The sequence below is a fragment of the Pteropus vampyrus genome, unplaced genomic scaffold (assembly GCF_000151845.1).
Source record: "Pteropus vampyrus isolate Shadow unplaced genomic scaffold, Pvam_2.0 Scaffold146, whole genome shotgun sequence".
NCBI classification, from domain to species: Eukaryota; Metazoa; Chordata; class Mammalia; order Chiroptera; family Pteropodidae; genus Pteropus; species Pteropus vampyrus.
In genome coordinates, this window is record NW_011888927.1 from 4,580,758 (window position 1) to 4,601,500 (window position 20,743).

Sequence of the window (20,743 nt, forward strand, 5' to 3'; positions counted from 1 at the left end):
CTTGAATCCTGGCCTGGTCCTGGATTCTAATTTTGGTCCAGAAACTACCCTGAAGTCAGCCTGTAAGATACAAACCAGATTCTGTGACCAACCTGGAAGTTTGGTCCAAGGCTTCCAAAGTTCCTAGAAAACTGGAGCCAATAAGGCCTCTAGGGAGTCCTGGGCAAAATGTATTTATTTCCCAATTCAGAAGAGATTTTTTTTTTCTTGTCAGTATAGACTTTCTGTTTAGGGCAGTTTAGAATTAGATGAGTTTTGGGGCAGTATTCACTAAGACATTTGTCTCATTGCATTTGATGATTTTCACAAATCATTTAACATCACAAATATCACTAATTGCCATGTCCCTGTTAATTATTTTTGTTCTGATGCTCTAAATTTGGAAACTGGTAACTAGACTGTAAGTTTCTTTAGGGTGAAGGCTGGATGTTTTAAATTCTATATTCCCTACATTTATCACAATATCTAGGATATAATAACTCCTCAATAAATGTCTATGTCTAGGAAACATGGCTGAATAAATGGTTGCAAAAGATATTCTGTACTTATTTTATCCTTCTCCTATTCTTGTTTACTCTTCTGTGCCATGTCTCTTAGACCAAAGTCTTAGATGATTTCTAGCACCATGTGTTTGTACTATTTCCCATAACTATTCCTTAATATCTCCTACCCCAAATTTTGTTCATTTTTAAAAAATAATGTTTTATTTTCTCCCTTGGACTTTGTCCTTCATGTTTAAATTATTTAAAAAATTAGTTATATCTCTATCAAATTCTTATCTCAAGTTCTTTCTGGTTGCTATGCCTGCTGACTCTTGCTTACGGAATTGTTTCCACATGGGTCTTGTGGTTTAGGTTTATGAGCTCATTTTCAGTGGAAGTTTAATCTGTGGGTGTCCTGAGTTTCTTGGATTAAGGGAACATTTCTCCAGATAGGTTTTGTTTTTTCTCCTTGGCGCCGTAGGGATATCCTTTGCATAGCATCAATATTTATACCTGTTTTTCAGCTTGGAAAGTTCCGGGACTGCACAGGTACTGTGTATTCAAAATCCGAAACCACATGAGAACAGACTCTTGGGATGCAAATGCTCAGTGGAGATACTTTTATTCCCCCACCAAGAATGCAGGCCAAGGCATTGCTTGCCATCTGCCTGCAGAGTATTTGGCTTTTTTTCGAGCCCATCATTTTACTTTAAGAATCTTTCTTCAAGTCTGTGGCCATGCCACCCTGAACAAGCCTGATCTTCTCTGATTTCAGAAGCTAAGCAGGCTTGGGCCTGGTTAATACTTGGATGGGAGACCACCTAGGAAGACCAGGTGCTGTAGGGATTGTAAGCTGACAAGGTCCTTGCAATCTGTGAGGTCAACCAAGGGTTGCTTCGTCTAAAAAAAATAATTAAAAAATTAAAAAATTAAAAAATAATAATAATAAAAAGAATCTTTCTTCAAGACTACTTCAAAGGTTTTTCTCTACATGAGGGTCTCATTCTAGTTCTCTACCTCATCTCTTACCCCTGAGCAGGTGTTAAATCCCCACCTTCTGCTGTACTGACTTCTCCCTGTTGTATAAGCTCATGTACTTTCAGCTTTAGTTCTCAGTTTACTCTTCATTTTCAGCTCCAGATATTTAATTTATTGTAACCTCATCTAAAAAATTGTTTACTATATGTTTGTCACTTTTTTTTTTCAGATTTTTTTGGGGGATTAAAAGGTTTATAGACTATCAAGGCAACTTTGAATAAGATGTTCTTGCTTCCATTTTTATAAAGAAAAAGTTTCAGGTTGGGAGTAGGATACCTAATTCTTTGACATTAATTTGCTGTGTTGGGCAAGTCACAGAACCTATCCAAGGGCCCAGAATGCCTCTCTTTTAAGTAGTGATAATAAGACTTAACAACATAGTTCTGAAAGGTCTGTTCTCCCTAACAGGGATGTTATGAGATTCAAGCAGTAGAATAGATGAAAAAGCATGTCAGAAAAAAAAATCAGAAGCTCTTCCATAATTACCAGATAGGTTTTGTTGATACCTAGAGGTATCACTGGCCTAGAATCTATTTTTACTAGTATTCCCTTTTCCCCAGAGCCTTTCCCCTCCTTCTACCATTGCATCTCCTACTCCATTTGTCTAGCTTATAACAAAGTAGAGTGGCCTTATGCTTAGGCGGAGGATCAACTGCAAACATCTGGCTGATTTCACCTGATTGAATATGATGATGACTATGGCTCTGTTATTCACCCCTTGACTCATGATCCTGTTTGTCATTTGGGTTCCTGCTATGGAGCAGGTCTTAGCAAACCTTGGTGAGCAATGGACATACATTGCTATTTTGGTTAAGGTCTTAATAGCACTTGAAGTTGTTTATATGGTCTCGTTGCTTTGGAGAACCAAAGGACTACTACCTGAATACCCGCAGTTACCTGTCTGTATCACTGAAGGAGATGATCAATTGACATAGATGTTTTGGAAGCTACAGGAAATTTTTAAATACATATTAACAGGACACTGGGATTTACAATCAAGATTTTTTACAATATGATCTCACATAACACACCCATTTTATACTATAAAAACTTCAATTTGAACAAGCCATGCCATAATATGTCATAAAAGGGCCCACAAAATCAGTAAGGCCAGTCATATAACAGACCAACAGATTTAGATATTAGGGTTTTCTTGGCTTTTTATTTGAGGCCAAATTCTCAAACAGAGCACTGACTTTGTTTCAGGTCAAGTGAAGTCATAATTTGGGTTGGGTTAGTACTTGTTTAAATTGCTTAGGTAAGAATTAATTTGTTAAACCAAACTGGAACCAGTTCAATTCACAGAAGAACGTATAATTATATAACTTTTATCCTAGGACTTAAGAGAAAATTTTTAGTGGAGATTCAAAGGGAATATGAGGCTAAAATAGAAAGTGCTTATAGAGATCTCAGTAGAAGAAATAGAAATAGAAAACATTTGTGGAAGTCTGGTCTCAGTTATTTGTATAATTCATTGTACAAATGAATATACTTGATTCTCAAGCCAGCGTGTTTTCAAATGTTGAATCTATACTTTCACAGAAAGGGTGATATAACTGTAAGAGGGTGAACCATGGCTGAATATCTTACTGAATTTTCCAAGGCATACCATTATTTCATATGGAATAGTTATATGACTACCCAATTTCCAGATATCTATAGTAATTACTTGCAACAGCATATATAGACAGCTAATTCAGACTCCTCTTTTTATCCACTTAAAGATTAGTTCATTCCTTCATAAAACCTAATTACCAGACTTCCTAACAAATAGACTAGTTCGAAGATCAGTTCTTGTCATGTCCCCTGCCTGCCATCTGTTTTAGATATTAGTGAGTCATGAAATGCATCAAAACAATAGTCTTAAAGAGACTGAGCAAGAGTAGAAGCCTTAAACTGTCAGAAAATAGAATGATATCCTTGGGCTAATCAAAGGTTGTTAGGTAGATTGTATAATCAAGTAATCACAGGAATAATGATTAAAATTAATAGCAAAACCATGAAACTCTGGAAACTAAAATGTATGCTAATTTTTGGAAAAACCTTAAAACAACATACAGGCTCTGGTTACCATTGTTATGGAGCGATTGATAGAAATTTGTGGACGAGAACATGCATACAGACCAATTCAATTTGGCCAATTTATGCTAAGCACCTAGTTTGTTGCTACTATGGGGATAAACAGGAGTAAGACCTAGTCTTCATCCTATGAGAGTTTAGTCTTGAAAGAAAGATATCACACAACTATCTATGCTGATGACAATAATGGCTCTCTATACAGAGCACTTGCTATGTAAGAACCAAGCCTCATGCCTGCCTAGAGCTTTGTTTATTTGTGTTATCTTGAATTCTTTTCTCAGTTCTCCAAGGTAGATATTATTATCTTCAATTTACAGATGGAACAGCAATATTTTTCCCCTGCATGGTATTTTGCTGCCTCTCCAAGGACATAGACCAGAGTCTGACCAGTGAAGATCTAATCTTGGCTCTGCTCTGGGGTCTTAGAGAAATTTCTTCATTTATTTGAGTTACAGTTTTCTCATCTGTAAAACAGAAATAGTAATGTCAACCTCAGCTCTTTTCAGAAAAGCCTTATTCTGCCACCCTAAGGAATTTTATTCCCATCTTCCCAGTTCCTTGATCCCATTAACCTGTTTAACTTTGTCATAGCCTTTATCATTACCCAAAATGATCTTATGTGTCATTTGTTTACATGACTATGTTAGCCTCCTCATTCGAATTTAAGTTTAATGGAGTTAGAGACTGGGCCTTTCATGGTCACCCTTCGGTCCCCAGAATCTGGTTCCTGGGACACAGTGGGCATTCAGTAAGTATTACATGAATACTTATTGAAGTAGTCTAGGCCAGTGGTCCCCAACCCTTTTGGCACCAGGGATTGGTGCTCCTATGAGAATCTAATGCCTGATAATCTGAGGTGGAGCTGAGGTGGTGATGCTAGCACTGGGGAGCGGCTGCAAATGAAGCTTGTCTTGCTGGCCTGCTGCTCACCTGCTATGCGGCCCAGTTCCTAACAGGCCATGGACTGGTACTGGTCCATGGCCCAGGGGTTGGGGACCCCTGGTCTAGGCAACAGTTAATGGGGATAGAAAGGAGAAAATGACTGTCTTTATATTTAATGTCCTCGTGAATCATTCTACTACATTCTCTTAGAAGGAAAATAAATCATTGAAAGCTTTTGAACTATGCTGTTAAGGTGGGTAAAAGGGTTCAAATTTGTTTTTTTAACCATTAGGTTTGAAAATAAAGGTTTGAAAATAAATTCATTTTTATCATCCAGTTCATGATGATCCATCATTGACCTGAGCTGGCCTTCTATTAAAGGAGAAAGGAGGCCATTATGACCCACAGACACAGAAACTGGCATCTTTAGTACATGTCACTGTGGGAGATGCCGAGAGAAATGTGTAGCCAGAACTCACTTAAATAGGTGTTTAGCCTTCACTCTCTCCCACAAGCATTAACCTCAGAGTGAGTGACATGTCTTACTAGGTCTACAAAAGGCACTTGCAACCACCACTGACTTGTTTATCTTTGCCTATTGTTTCAGGATTCTGAGAAGCGAACCCCACTTCATGTGGCTGCGTTTCTGGGAGATGCAGAGATCATTGAAATTCTGATTCTTTCAGGTAAATACAAGCTATACTTAAAGTCAACTGCAGATAAAGTTTAAACGACTAACTTACTGGATTGACTACCACGCTAAACCAAAACAAATTTCTTTCTTGTGCTCATGGAAATATATTTGATCAGTGATTTTATCAGTAGATGACAAACAATGCAAGAGTTGTTCTTATTGAAAACTGACTTCTCCAGGAAAACTTTTATATTGCTTTGAAAGTCTGATTCTTGACTGTCCAATCAGGCCCAGGATTGTAGATGAATTCAGTATACTTGGATATACTCGATTCAGTATATTTGAATACTTTTTTATTTTTTCCATGGTAAAAAAAATAGAACAAGAAAACTGGTTTCTTAAAGTCTATGTGAACACACACAAATTTAAATTGTGCTGCAAAAGAATGCTTTGTTTTGTTTATGGATATATGACTGTGACTATGTGATAAAAATATAAAAACATAGAAGAAGAAACATCAATTTCTGGGTAGTGATTACCTCTGAGGAAGCAAGTCGAGTGAGAGATATTTTCAGGGAAGCGTATAAAAGAGACTACAACTCTGTAAATTATTTTATTTTTTAAAAATTTGAAGCAAATATGGCAAACACATGTTAAATCTGCTTTGTGTGTACATTAGTCTTCATAATATTCTCTATGTATTTTAAATATTTCATTTGATTTAAAAATGCTAATGCTTTAATTTTCAGAAATCTATACGCTTGGTACATCTCACCAAACAGGTTTCCAAAACCAGTATGTGCTTTCTCCCTTTAGTATTTGCTAGAGAAATCCCTGCAATGAATCTGAGCCTGTGCACGTGCCTTAGTGTGGATTGTATGCAGACTGGCTGGCTTTCTTCTTCCTTTTTGTTCGGGAAGATTAAAATCTGGAGGAAATGCCTCTGCCCACAGACTATGCCAAAGGCCTACACTAAGGTTTTGCCTTTGTTTGCAGAAGTATAGGGAAATAGTAGAATTCCAAAGTAAGCTATGCAAAGGTGTAGGAGATGATACGTGTATTTACTTAGATATGGAGAACATTGTGGAAAAGAAACAAGAATTGTGCTATAATAGACAAGGCAGATTCACATTGCCCTATTTTTGTTGTGTTCACTTTCTTGAGGTGGGTTTTCCCAGAAAACAAGTAGTCTGCCTTACAACACATGTGCCCTGTGCTCCTGACAGTCACGTGGGACTTAGGTTGTATTTTGTGTGCCATTTTGTAGTCTCGAGAACAGGCCTTCCTCCTGACAGTTCTGAAGATATTCCAGGGCTAGGTTCCAAACTATCATGTGTTGTTTAATGCTGGCACAGGCTATGGCGAAGAGCCAACACACACCTGGCCAGTCATTGCATCAGTAGAAATTTGGCCCATGGAAAATTGTAGGCAGAAATGAATGGAGATGTAAAATAAAGAATTTTATGATATCACACCTAGTAGTCTCAACTAGCTATACCCACCATCCGAATGTTGTAGTAAGACATCTCAGAGTCTCAGAGGAATGTTCTGTTCATGAATGTGCAAATTCAAAACTTCATCTTAGACCCCCAAATTTGCCTTTTGTTTGTTTATTTTTCCACATCTGAAAGGGAAGGTTTTAATTCTGCAGCATAGAGTTGACTTATCTGTTTTCCTCAGGTATCTGGGAGTTGGTGATTGAGAAAGTTGGTTTCACATCACCTTCACATGGATGTGAAGCCCATCAGCCCCTCTTATATATGGCATATTCAGTAGAGTCAAGGGAAGCGGTTCCATATACCTTGGTCTGCATACCTCTTTAGTGTTAGAATTACTGAGCTGTTAACCTCTGTAGCACATGCGATGGAATTTTTCTTCCTCCCTCCATCAAATTAGGAAGGCTTAGGGTAAGGGAGAGCATTAGGAAAGTTCTTTAGAAATTTTACTCAACTGTAGAAGCTTAGGCAAACTCTTGGAATTCACATGGCTTTAATTTTCAATTTGCATATTATAGTTCTAAAGAAATATTATTGTAAGCATGATGATTTCATCTCTGAGCTTACATCTGGCAGCTGACCCTTTAGGGATCCAACCAAACTGTTTTCCAGCTTAATAATAAATGAGGTGCTAATGATTCCCATGTTGGACAAATAATTTGGCCTTGCCAGAATAGCCCATTACAGCTGTGTTCTCTATTGTAGTATTAACTTACAGAGCATAGTGTAACCGAAACCTGCTAAATTCCTACTGACAATATCTCCTATTAGCCAGGTGGATGGAGAGTCCTGAATGCAGCATACGTGAGAATTTAGGCCTTGCAAATTTCCTCTACTTATAACTGCCAGTCCAGATTCTGGTTCCGTCCCCCGCACCCCCCCATCCCCGCCGCCCCAGCTTCTGTTTGGGAACTGGCCTAGTCAGGCTTAAAGCAGAGAGAGGGAAAAGAGTTGCCAACTTATTTGCTCAGAGATGTATGAATTAGATCAATGTGAGCCAATCAGTGGATAAGTTAAGAGATGAAAGTTGAGATATAAGAAGCAGACCACACACAAAAAATGACTACAGTGACAATACCTTGTAGAGAAACTCTGGGGTGCACGAGGGTTAGAGTCGCAGGCTGAACAAAGGAAAGTGGAAGTACCTATCCTCTAACATAGCAGTGTTTGTGATGTGTCAGTATTAATTTAAAATAATCAATTTATTAGAATGTAGGCCATCAAACAAATTGGTACTCCTATAAAATTATTACCTGTGATTTTTCAAAATGTGATTTCCCCTCCCAATGCAAATTGCCTCCTGAGCCATGGCAGATCATGCTTTTGATTCTTGTATGCATAACGAATATTTGCCTTTTGAGGTTGGATTTATTATTTTGTTTTTCGTTTTTTCCAAGAGGTGAAAGAGGGTTGATTAAATCAGGCTGTGCTGATTGTGGCCCCCAGTGTGGTATGATTATTCAATGATGAGCCATTGTCTGGTGGGAATGTAAACTGGCTCCAAAGGCAAGTCCAAGAGGAGTTCGAAAAATGTTCTGAGCAGTGGCCACATACATGGAATTACCGTGCACTCTTCCGATGTCATTGCTTTGAGGGACAATGTCCTGAGCTATAAGAATATTTGGTCTGTATTTTTTTAAAAAAATTAATAGCAAGCTGATCTCATTGTATTATATTTCATAGGATCTTTTCTTCATATTTGTTTATTTCTACAATTAAAAGCCAAACTTCGGCTAAATCAGCCTTAAGGATCAGTTATTTTCTTTGGCCTGGGAGATTTTCCAGTCATCTTTTCCAGTCCTACCTTTTTTCTTTGTTCTACATCTTCCTAGATGACAAGACTAAGAGAACAGAAATATCGCCTCTGGAAAAGATGCTTAGAGTTCTCGTTACTCCTGATCTCTGTGAAAATGATATTAAGGGGTAATAAGGATAAGTTGAAAGACACGCTTAATTTGTAATCAGAGTTTATGCCTGACAACTTTTAGTTGGGTCTTTGTTTCTGAAGAATCAGTATAGCCTAGCAATTTTTAAACAATGTTTAAAACATCCTTGGGTAAAAAGCATTTGCCTTTAAATCAGATGTGCAGACCTTGCGTCCTTCAGTGCACTATGGCGCCTGACAGGCAGGTAAATAACATGAAGCTTCCTGTAGAAAAATCAGTTATAAATATTCAGCTCAGAGCCAAAACCATCTGATGGCTCCCTCTGACATGTAAACAAGACTCTGGGATGTGTTCAGAGGAACAGGATGAGGAAGCCAGTAGCAGAGGATGACACTGATGAAATACTGCTCAGTCCCCGTACAGATAACTCTGCTTTTGTTATAATAATTCTGTTGTTCAGGGAGAGCAGGTTTTCCTGACAGCTGCCTATTCCATCTTCTGGAGGAAGATGAGGGGAGGGATGGAGAACTTAAACAGTGACCAAAAAAAGCAACTCCCAAGGTTCTAATTATCTTTCAATTCCTCAAGTGACTCTGAAGCTACTCTGAAACAATGCCGGTGTTGTTTATTACACGCCGGGGTGTGTTGCTTTGTGATACTCAGTAAGCTCACCATCATTTTTCTCCTTGAAAGAATTTTAATATTAAAAGCCACATTTGGATCTACATAAAACTGAAAGTTTTCAGAACATATAAATAATACTAGTAATAACAATGTAATACAAATATCTAAGTATAAATTATAAGAACGAACAATAGAAAAATAAGGGAGTGCTCACTTCAGCAGCACATATACTAAAATTGAAAAAATAGGGGAATTAGGCAAAGAATATGATCAAGCAATTCTCAGAGAATGAATTATAAATGGCCAGTAAACAAACACATTAGAAGATACCCAACCTCACTATTAAACAGGAAAGCACAAAAATGAGATACCATTTTTTCCTAATCTTACTTATAATAATTTAAATGACTGATAATATCAAGTGTTGATGAGGACGTGTAGAAACTAAGCAGTCTTCTACACTGATTGTGGGTAAATCGGCACACTTTGGAGGGTTGAGACTATCGATTAAAACTAAAAGTGCAAATGACCTATGACACAGAAAGTCCATTTCTAATTATCTATCCTAGACAAATGCTTGCACATTTGCATAAGGAGTCATTTTATGGAGGTTCTTAGCAGCATTGTTTGAACAGTGAAATACTGGAAATAACTGAAATATCCATCAATAGAAAGAATGTCTAAAAATGTGGCATTTGTATGTTGGAATTCATTCGTCAATTAAAAAGAATGGACTCATTCCCTAAATAACAACATAGGTAAATATGAAATATATATTGTTGAGTGAGACAAGGAGATTCATTGTTATTAAAATATGACACAATATTTGTAAACACATACTTATGAAACAATGCAAAAGATTTTTAAAAATTATTGTATAATATTTTAAATATATAAAATGACTATTGTGCTGACCACTCAGCTTATTTCTCTTAAGCTTCTATGGGTACAAATGTCTGCATGTGAAGGCATAAAAGAGGCTGGAAGCTTGCATACCAAATTCAGAGCAGTGTTTTTCTTCAGAGAGTGGGGAGAGTGTAGCATTGGGGATGATTCTCAAGAGGACTTTACCTAAACCTGTAACAATACATTTTTTCAAAGCAGAATTCATTCATGTATTACTTGTGTGTTCAAAATATGAAGTAAAATAGGTCTGTTGCTGCTTATCGTGATAGGCAAATTTTCATAGCTCCAGTTCAAGCCAGTTCAGTTAAGGAGATGTTACTGAATCTTTCTTTTAACCAGAAAACATCTTTCAATTGGTAAGTATTAATTTAGGTCTGGCCTGGGCTTAGAACTGTGCCAATGGCAGATGCCCCCAGTCTCTATCCCTATTCGCTTACTCTCTTATGATAAATAGTTAGCAAGCAATTATATAGTGCCTAATGTGTGCCTGGAAGTGATCTCAGGGCTTTTGTGGTATATCTTTTTATACTGTTCAATGTTTGCACAAAAAATGGGCTCATTTCATATGTAATGTTCTAGTACTTGCTTTTTTTTACATAACAATAGTTTACGAACATCTCTCCATATTATTAAGCATGCTTATAAAGCATCGCAGCTGTATCGCATGGCTACACGTTAATTTATTTAACCTACTATTTTTTGTCTAACACCATAGTTGTTTCCAGTGTTTTACTTTTATGACAAACCTTTCATAAAACATCCTTGAAGATTAGTCTTAATACTCACCTATAGTTATTCAAATGCACTATAACACACAAAGACAGAAATAGGTTGTACACATGCGGTAGGGGAGGAAAGGAGAGGGAAAGAGGAGAAGTGGCGGAGGCAGAAGAGACGGAGATTGAGGATAGGATTCTGACATGCAGTGGCAAGAGCAGGTAGACACAGGTCTGGGCATGTGCTACACACATGCACCATGCCGTAGTCAGTATCCGGCTGGGCTGTGGGGAGGGAGCTGCTGGGATAAGATGCTTAGATTCAAAATGTGGTGATAACAAAACGGCATTTGGAGAGACAACAACAGATTCTCTAAGATTCTAGAGCTCTGCCACTTCTGTGGTCCTGCCTTTCCCGGGTGTGCTTACCTTGCCTCTGTTCTACAGCTGGGAAAATATACCCTTGGGGTCAGCTATAGTGATTATGGAGAGAGGAGAGCAAGAGGAGAAAAGTAACAAAGAGACCAGCAAGTAATGTATTGTTAACTTGAAAATTTCAAATTGGACTGTACAACCAACAGCGTCTTGCTACCATTCTCTTACTCACCTGCGGTGAGCTTTAGGAAAATCCTGGAAGATACCGTATGGCTGAACCACTTTATATGGACAGGGTGAAAGTGTCATTTTTATATCAAGGGCCACTAACCAAGGAAAAATAGTGTATAATAAAAGGAACTTAATCTCCTCATTTTTATTAAGAAATGTTAAACTTAAAAGTGTATTAATTAGCTGTCTTAAAAAATTTTATTAGTTTTATTAAATTTTATTAAATTTTTCAAACATACAGAAAAGTGTGAAAAATAATATAATTAATACCCATCTACACCAAGCTTTATGAAATCAATGTTTCCATATTTGCATTTTATCTTTTTTTTTTTTTTTTAAGGAAAAACATTGAAAACGTAGTTACATCCCATTGGGTGTACTTATTCATCATTTTTCCCATCTTCTCTCCCTAAAGGCAGCCACTATCCAGAACTGGTATCTGTTTTCTTTAGCCATATTTGTTGCTTTTTATTTTATGCCCATGCATCTATAAACAACATATAGAATTGTTTTTGTAAATTTAAAAACTTTATGTAACTGGTTTTATGCCATAGGTATTATTCTGCAGCTTCATTTGTTCATTCAATATTATGTTTTTGTACATCCGTTTATTTATATATAGAACTTCAATCTGTTCATTTCTGTGACAATGTAGAATTCCATGGTACAATTATACCACAGTGTATTTATCCATTTTCTTTTTGATTAACATTTAGGATTTCAATTTCTTGCTGTTATAAACATGCTGCAGAAAACATTCTTGTATATGTGTGAGTTTCTCTAGGGTAGATGATTAGGGTAGAATTGCTGGGTGGTAGGGCATACACATTGTCAATTTTACTAAGTAGAACCAAATTATCTCCCAAAGGGGGTTGTACCAATTCACATTCCAACCACCTGTATTTGTCTTCTTGTTTTTCCATATTCTTACTAACTCTTGGCATTGTCACACTCTATAATTTTCACCAATTTGATGGGTGTGAAATGGTATGTTAATGTCACTTTCATTTGCCTGTCCCAATGAATTTTGAGAAGTATCTTTTCATATGTGTCTTACCATCTGGATTCCTTTCTTTTGCATTAGCTTTTTAAGTTTATTCATATGCAACACAAAATTTACTCTGTCAGAGACTGCGAATAATAAAATATGTATTTCTGTTCCATATCATTATAACCAGTCTTTGGAACTAGGGGAGAAAAATGTGATAGAAAGACAAAGCCTCTAACTTTCTTGAGTAATAGATTAAGAGGTAAATGAGACATTAGAGGGGATTTGGAAATAAGAACTGCTAATATTTTTTTAGTGCTTTGCAATTTATACAGTACCTTCAAATTCATTTAATTCTCCCAACCACCTAGTGAAGGAGATAGAGAAGTATTATTGTGTTGTTGTTAGCTCATTTTACAGATTAGTGGCTCTTGGCCACTGGGCCAGTAGGTGCTGAAATCAGAACTCAACTCTGGGTCTTCTGACCATGGATCCCACTTGAATGAGGTTCTTCCAAGACCTCATTCATTTCACTCCAGAGCATTTAGCCCAGGACTTCCTGCTGCTGGGGAGGGAGATGTCTGCTGCCTTTATTTCTTTGCGCACTCAAACTGATTTTACTTGATCCTTATTGATGTAAGGGGCTTGAACTCTCAGGTGAGCTGCCTGGATGGAGTTAGTAGAATTAGGATGCAAATCATTTTAAGCTTGATAAAGTCAGCAACAATTTATTAGTGACTCTCTACCTTGACAGCATATTACAATAACCTTGGGCAATGGAGAGCTTTTAAAAAATACTTACGCCTGTCCCCATCTCAAACCAATGAAATCAGAATGGAGGGAGAGGAGATATTCTATCTCTTTGTTTTAGGGATTATTATGTTCTTGTTTTCTATAATTAATATTGTTGATGGTATTTGTTCTACAGTTAAAGAGAAAAAAAGTGTAAGTTCCATTTTTAATTTTCTTTTAGTCAGTACCTTAAACTAAATTTCAAACACATCTTCAACCACAAAAGTCTTCTGCTGTTTCTCTCTCTCTCCCTCTCTCCTTCTCTCTCTCTTTTTAATTCAAGGTTTCTATTTTTTAACTGTCAGCTGTCCTTGGCCTCGCAGAGATTAGTCAGCCCCTGCTTCTACTTGACTCACTTTCTCAGCCCTTGTCCTGGAGGCTCCTCCTCCAAACTTCCCCTCCTCTGCCTTACTTTCTAGTTTCTTTTATTCATCCCTCACTCTTCTTCCTCATGAGCTTCCTTCCTTGTCTTAAAGCTAAAATAGTCTCATCCTGTTGCATCTACAAAGATATAAAGCACAGTTTCTTCTTTTCTGTAGCCCTTTTATAAAACTTTCCATCTCTGACCAGAAAACTGATCAAAACCCTGAACCTCCCGAAAAAGGAAGCTCATATTAGGATTCTTATCGGTTCAGTTATAGAGTTGGTGGGCTTGCACTTATGGAGAATTGTGAGGGTGTCATAGAAGGAAGACATATTCTACTTCCCCTGAATCCAGAGCTTGTACTCCATGATGGTGATGTGGCTCCCAGAGAGTTGAGCATGAGGACCATCCCTGGCTATGAGCTGCTTCTGGCTCGTGCGAGCCTGTCTGTCCAACCCATAGTGTGAGGGCACCATCAGCAACCTACGTAGGCTTCATGTTGTGTCTGTTTAAAAGCTCCGTGGAAGCTGGCTTCTTCCTAACAAAATATCTGGCTAGTCCCAGAGAAATAATTGTGATTCCTAGATAAAACAGATTTCTGTTAATCCCCTCAGCCCAGAGGAAATCTCATCAGAACTCAACTTTACAAGATTTGTTTGAAACCTAACTGGCCCCTAATATACAATCATTTGAAGATTGCTCATCACTGACAGTTTGCTGAGAAGGGCATTGTGTGCCTTGTGACATAAATATACTTAATGACTAAAAATTAAATAATATATATGATTATATATTTACATTCATGAATATACATTATATTCAGTCACTTGTGTACACACACACACACACACACACACACACACACACACACCCCTAAAAAGTTCTTCATTCTTCAGAACCTACATTTCTGTAGTCCTGGAGAATCTCAGTCTTCTTACAACTGTATCCCCTACCCAATGATACACTGTATTTCTCATCTAGTTTTTACCCAATTCTTGTGACATCGTCAGCTCCTGATATTGATCCTTCCACTATACTGGATGTCTCCTCCTGTTTGGTTGCTAGAAAGCACGTGACTGATACAAAGAAAAAACAAAACAAAATGTGGTGATTGTACCAGGCAAATGAGAGTGCAAGATATATAGCATTTGACATAACGTCAGCAGAACTTTCCCTGACTGCCTTATGCCTCTAACCTGTGCTGTTTGGTTCCAGGAGCTCGTGTAAATGCCAAGGACAACATGTGGCTGACCCCACTGCACCGAGCTGTGGCCTCCAGAAGTGAAGTGAGTGATTGTCTTATTTAATCTAGCACCTCTGGTTGCTAGAAAGAGAAAAATGCTTTCTGCTGAATTAGGGATTCTCACTGGTGAGCAAAAGGCTTTTACTTCTAAAGAAAGAGGGTTACCTTTCAAAATTGAACAGCTATTTATTTGAGTACCTCCTGCATGTCAGGTGTGATGTTGCGGGAGCGGGGGTGGGGTGGAGTGGGCAGGGAGTGACTAGGGTAGCCAAAATGGGCAGTATGATCCTTGACTTCAGCAAGTTCTCAGTCCGGAGGGGGAGGCAAACAGGTAAGCAGATCAGTGTAATATCAACTGAATTGAAGGAGGAAGCAAATAACTGCTGTATAGAAGAAATCTTCCAAGAAGAGATTTCAGTTCAGCCAGTTCTTAGAGAATGAGTAGAGACTTACCAGACCAGGTGAAGGAAGGAAGGCTGAGGCAGAAGGATAAACGTTCTAGAGGACAAGAGGCATGGAAGTGAGTGAATGGTGGATTCAGTTGGATGTAGCTGGAACATGGGGTGTAGTGGAAGGTAAGTCTGATAGTAGAGGCTGGGTCAAAGGCAGAGGGCTAGGTGCTCTCTGAGCAGTGGGGAGTGATCACAGCAGAGATAAGTATGGACCTGACAGGATTTGGAACCTTGTAAGGTGAGGTGGAAGAGAAGCCAGTGGGTGAATGGTGATGCAGTTAACTGAGAAGGCAGAGGCAGAGGAGCAGGGTGCCAGGATGCTAATCAGTTCTGTTTGAACATGCCATGGATGACAAACACGCCACTGGAATGTAAGCTCCGTGAGAGCAGGGATCTGTGATATGTTCCCTGATGTATCCCAAGCTGATACATTGTAGGTGCTTGAGAAAGAATTTATTTTGAATCCTGGAAATTTGGGTGAAGATGGCTAATCAATTCCTGTTATTTATACAGGTCTAGAGCTTATAAACAGACAGGATGGGAGGGGTGGCAGGGAACCCTGGAGAATGTGAGCCTGGAAACTTGGGCCAACCTCAGAGGTACTCAGTATCGGGTTACTAGTCTTTGTAGCTGATTTTACTAAATGAAGCTGCTTCTCTGCTACTGGAGAAGGTGATGTTCTCCAGGAACACCTAGGAGTAAGAGGTGTTGCTGAGAATGCATACACCGATGTTGCAGGTGTTGATGGCTGTCATTGGTGTTAGCCTTACGTCTTTGGCAACTACCTGGAAATTTCACAGTGTACTTGGTAGGTGACAGCTTAGTGCTCATAATCTTCCTTGTTGTGCTGTGTGATTTGGGTAGTTTTTATAAGAGATTGATCATATTCTTTTTCCAAATAGAATTCTTTTTCCCTCATTTCCACATGGAATGAGGGAGGCATGTGATTCTGAATTGCCTACCTCAGATCCTGAGGAATTTAGAATCTTCTTATGGTCCCACATTTCCTTTCTGTGTTACCTGGGAAAGCAGGTGCAGTGGACTGTTCGAGTTCATACAACCAGCTTCATGAAACCAGCTCCTTTACAGAGGAGTTTTTCCTGGTCTTTTATGACCATTTAATCTTTGGTAAATTTAAAAAAGTTAAAAATTAAGCATCTTTTGAAGAATATGGGTTTATTTCCTCTTTTATCAAAACCAGATCTTTTTAGTTCAGAAAAAAAAAAAAAACATTCACTAAGCACTTCCTATATGCCAGGCACTGTGCTTGCTGATGGAGCTATAACAAAAAATAAGACACATGGCCCCTGGCCTTAGGAAGCATGTAATCTAGTGGGACAGAAAGACACAAAAACAGATGATTTCAATACTATGTGACTTTTCCCAAGTGATTGCCACCTTTGTTAGCTCAACTGGCTGCAAAGGCTTCAATCATCAAAACGTCTATTTTCCGTCAACCATCAGCCTACCTTCTTTACATATCTTTAATGTGTTTGGATTCAATCCACCCACTGATGGATCAACCTTTATATCTGAGAAAGGCATTTGTTGCTTTTCTAAGGAATCAGCTCCCTCTGCAGGTTTGCTGGAGTAAAAAAAATCCCTTGCAGATGTCTCTTGCCAGGAAGGAATTAAAACACAAACAGGCCCTGAGTCCGAAATAATCAGGATCATCTATAAGCTCGCGAAAGAGGATGTCTTCATATTAACACCTGTCACAGCAAGTTGAAAAGTTTCTTATGAAAATTGGAGTGTCTATAACCATTGTTAGAACTCACCGAGGACTTCTTAAGACCAAAGCACTTCGCTCTGCTGTTGAAGTCCTTAATTCAGATATCACATATGAAACTTTTTGAATTCTATCCTGTTGCCATTACTGTTTCTCTGTGCCTCCCCTAAATAATAGCTGAGAAAGGGAAGCCAGCTTGGAAGAGAAAGAACAGAGAAAATTTGGACCGGGATTTTGGAATTTGGCTGTTAGCATTTGCTAAAGGGGATATGTGTGTTCAGCAGGAGAGCTGGCACATCTGTCTGTTGCCTGGATTGGTAAGCACTGAGATTACTTACATGAATATGTATTAACCAACCATTTTTTCATTGAAAGGCTTAAAAACTGTCTTCAAAGCCCCTTTGCTTCTGAAATGTAGGTAAATTGATCTCTCAGGGTTCAATGTTCAATCAGGGAAGCGGAACCACCACGAGAGATGTAGAATAAGATATTTATTATAGGAATTAGATCTTACATAATTGTGCGAGCTGCTGAAGAAGTTTACGTCAGGCTGTCACCTCAGTTTCCGTGTGGTCCCAAAATCACTGCAGGCCAGCAGGGCCTGCATTTGATAAGAAAAGCTGGATGTGAAATGGGGGAGAACGAAGACAAATTGGAACCCCTATCTGTCTCTAAAACTGCCTCAACATCATGGGCATGGGTGATTTGCAGAAGGAGCTGTGTGCCTCACCTCTGAGCTCACACACACCTGGCCCCAAAATGGGAGAAACTGAAGGAGATATGGCAGGATCTGAAGAAGCATCAACCCAGTTCTCCCCTGCGCCAACATGGTGATCCAGCTGGTCAGTGACATCATGTTTAAGCTATAACATTACCTGGCAGCCAACACACCAGTCAGTGGTTTCATGTATGGAACAATATAGGGAAGGAGTTCTGGGAAATGTAGTTCGACTTGGCTAACTTGACACAATATAAAACTACTACTGATATAGTTATTCTATTTTAATGAAAAAGATCTAGATAGTAAGTTCCTTGAAATGAGTACTACATCTACTGTTTTTCATTGTATTTCTAGCATCTGGCCTGCTCAGTAAACAATTATTTTTTGAGTGTTTCATTAAAGACTGGAATCTCAACTGGGATTCCTGGGAAAGAAACAGCCAAACAGATAGTTGGAGCCAAACAGCATTATTTCCTATTGATTCTCTAAGGGCTTCACATCATGCTCTTTCTCTAACTACTTCCATGGCTGTGCAGAAAAGAAGGTTGTCTCTTACCAGAATATTAGAGAAACGTATTTTGCAATTATAGATAACATAGATGAGCAAGATTTGGGGCTGCCAGGAAGAATTTTCTGAAATGTCACTATGAATTATTTTGTATTGTTTTCTCTGAAGAGCTTACTCTTGTTGCCTTTTTTTTTTTTTTTTCTTTTTCTTAGAAAAGAGCAGCGGCAGGGGAAAGGAATTAAATGCATACAAACCTGGACTGTTTAACACATGTTTATTGAAGCCCGGTTGGTGGAAAGCACTGTTTTGTGTACTCTAGAGGCCTCAAAGGAATACAAAGTGAGGCTTCTAGGACAGTGTTTAGGGCAGAAAACCAGGCACACAGCTTACTGTGGCCTGCGCAGGCTAAATGCAGCTGGCCTTTCACAGATGCCTTTTCTTCTATAATGAACTAACAGTAACACCAAAGGAGGATTGCTGGGCTTTTCTCTTCCCTGGTCTAGAAGCTATCTTTTCATTAGGAAGGTTAAAAATGGTTGTATTCTGGATTTGGGGTAGAACTGAAGATGTTGTATCCAAATCTATATTGTCACGATGAACATTTTTTTAACACATTCTGTGTGCTAGGCGGTATGCCAAGCACTTTTTGTGCATTATTCAGTTTTAACCTCTGAGCCAGTCTTTGAGATTTGTAGTTATTAATCATAATGTAGGAAACATAATTTCAGAGAAGTTAAGTAATGAGACTAAGATACTACAGCAAATAAATGCAGGCGAGCGTAACTAGGGAAGCTGCTCTCTTAGCCACTGTGCTCTACTGCTTCCTTCCAGTCCCATGAGCTCCCTCATGGATACCGTTCCAACCAATAAAATGGGTCCATTCTCTGTCTTTGCAGACAAAAGTTTCAATGGGAATAAAGATGTTGCCCAGAGCTGAGCAGTATAAGTATTCTATTTTTATCTTAAATTTTAAAAACTCATGTTTTCCCCATTCCTCTAAAAAAAAAATTGTCATTTTTGTAGGCTAAATTCCTGAAGACAGGAGAATTGGAAACATTATATAGAAGACTAGAACGTTTTTGCTTTCCTTAAATTATCATTATGGTTATAAATAGATGAGCACATAGAGAACATAGATTATTCCCTGGAATGAGAAGAAAGTAAGCATTTTATAACTTGCTAGTTAGAATGTAGGTGAGTGCTACTCAGATTTAGTGAGTATTTAAGTCATCTGGGTGCTTATTAAAAGTACCTGTTCTAGAACCTCACCCTCAGTGACTCTGATGAAGCCTGTTATTGGGCCCAGAAGTCTGCATTTTGAAACGAAGATTCTGATGCATGTAGTCTACATTCCCTGCTTTGAGACTTGAGATTGAAGGTTGAGAACACTTTAGTTTCTGGCTTTCCCACTGTTCAAAGCCAGAGCTTCTTGCATAGTTTCCTTTAAATTCTTCCATATCCCAAAATCTTAGTGAACCCCCTTTGTACTACTAGTTCTTAGGTAATTGTACTCTAATAGTAATTATAATTCAATACTATGTGACTTTTCCCAAGTGATTGCCACCTTTGTTAGCTCAACTGGCTGCAAAGGCTTCAATCATCAAAACGTCTATTTTCCGTCAACCATCAGCCTACCTTCTTTACATATCTTTAATGTGTTTGGATTCAATCCACCCACTGATGGATCAACCTTTATATCTGAGAAAGGCATTTGTTGCTTTTCTAAGGAATCAGCTCCCTCTGCAGGTTTGCTGGAGTAAAAAAAATCCCTTGCAGATGTCTCTTGCCAGGAAGGAATTAAAACACAAACAGGCCCTGAGTCCGAAATAATCAGGATCATCTATAAGCTCGCGAAAGAGGATGTCTTCATATTAACACCTGTCACAGCAAGTTGAAAAGTTTCTTATGAAAATTGGAGTGTCTATAACCATTGTTAGAACTCACCGAGGACTTCTTAAGACCAAAGCACTTCGCTCTGCTGTTGAAGTCCTTAATTCAGATATCACATATGAAACTTTTTGAATTCTATCCTGTTGCCATTACTGTTTCTCTGTGCCTCCCCTAAATAATAGCTGAGAAAGGGAAGCCAGCTTGGAAGAGAAAGAACAGAGAAAATTTGGACCGGGATTTTGGAATTTGGCTGTTAGCATTTGCTAAAGGGGATATGTGTGTTCAGCAGGAGAGCTGGCACATCTGTCTGTTGCCTGGATTGGTAAGCACTGAGATTACTTACATGAATATGTATTAACCAACCATTTTTTCATTGAAAGGCTTAAAAACTGTCTTCAAAGCCCCTTTGCTTCTGAAATGTAGGTAAATTGATCTCTCAGGGTTCAATGTTCAATCAGGGAAGCGGAACCACCACGAGAGATGTAGAATAAGATATTTATTATAGGAATTAGATCTTACATAATTGTGCGAGCTGCTGAAGAAGTTTACGTCAGGCTGTCACCTCAGTTTCCGTGTGGTCCCAAAATCACTGCAGGCCAGCAGGGCCTGCATTTGATAAGAAAAGCTGGATGTGAAATGGGGGAGAACGAAGACAAATTGGAACCCCTATCTGTCTCTAAAACTGCCTCAACATCATGGGCATGGGT

General features: G+C 38.5%; 1 protein-coding gene and 1 pseudogene across 2 annotated transcripts in view; both read left to right on the forward strand.

Moving 5' to 3' along the window:
- ANKRD44 (ankyrin repeat domain 44) overlaps positions 1-20,743 on the forward strand; it is a 183,062-nt gene that overhangs the window by 39,568 nt on the left and 122,751 nt on the right. For both annotated transcript variants that reach the window (XM_023535992.1, XM_011369231.2), the window contains exons 2-3: positions 5,089-5,167; positions 14,709-14,779. In XM_023535992.1, the coding sequence (XP_023391760.1) occupies positions 5,089-5,167; positions 14,709-14,779 (150 nt within the window). The remainder of the gene's footprint in view (positions 1-5,088; positions 5,168-14,708; positions 14,780-20,743) is intronic.
- Positions 1,210-1,328, forward strand: LOC111745151 (annotated as a pseudogene).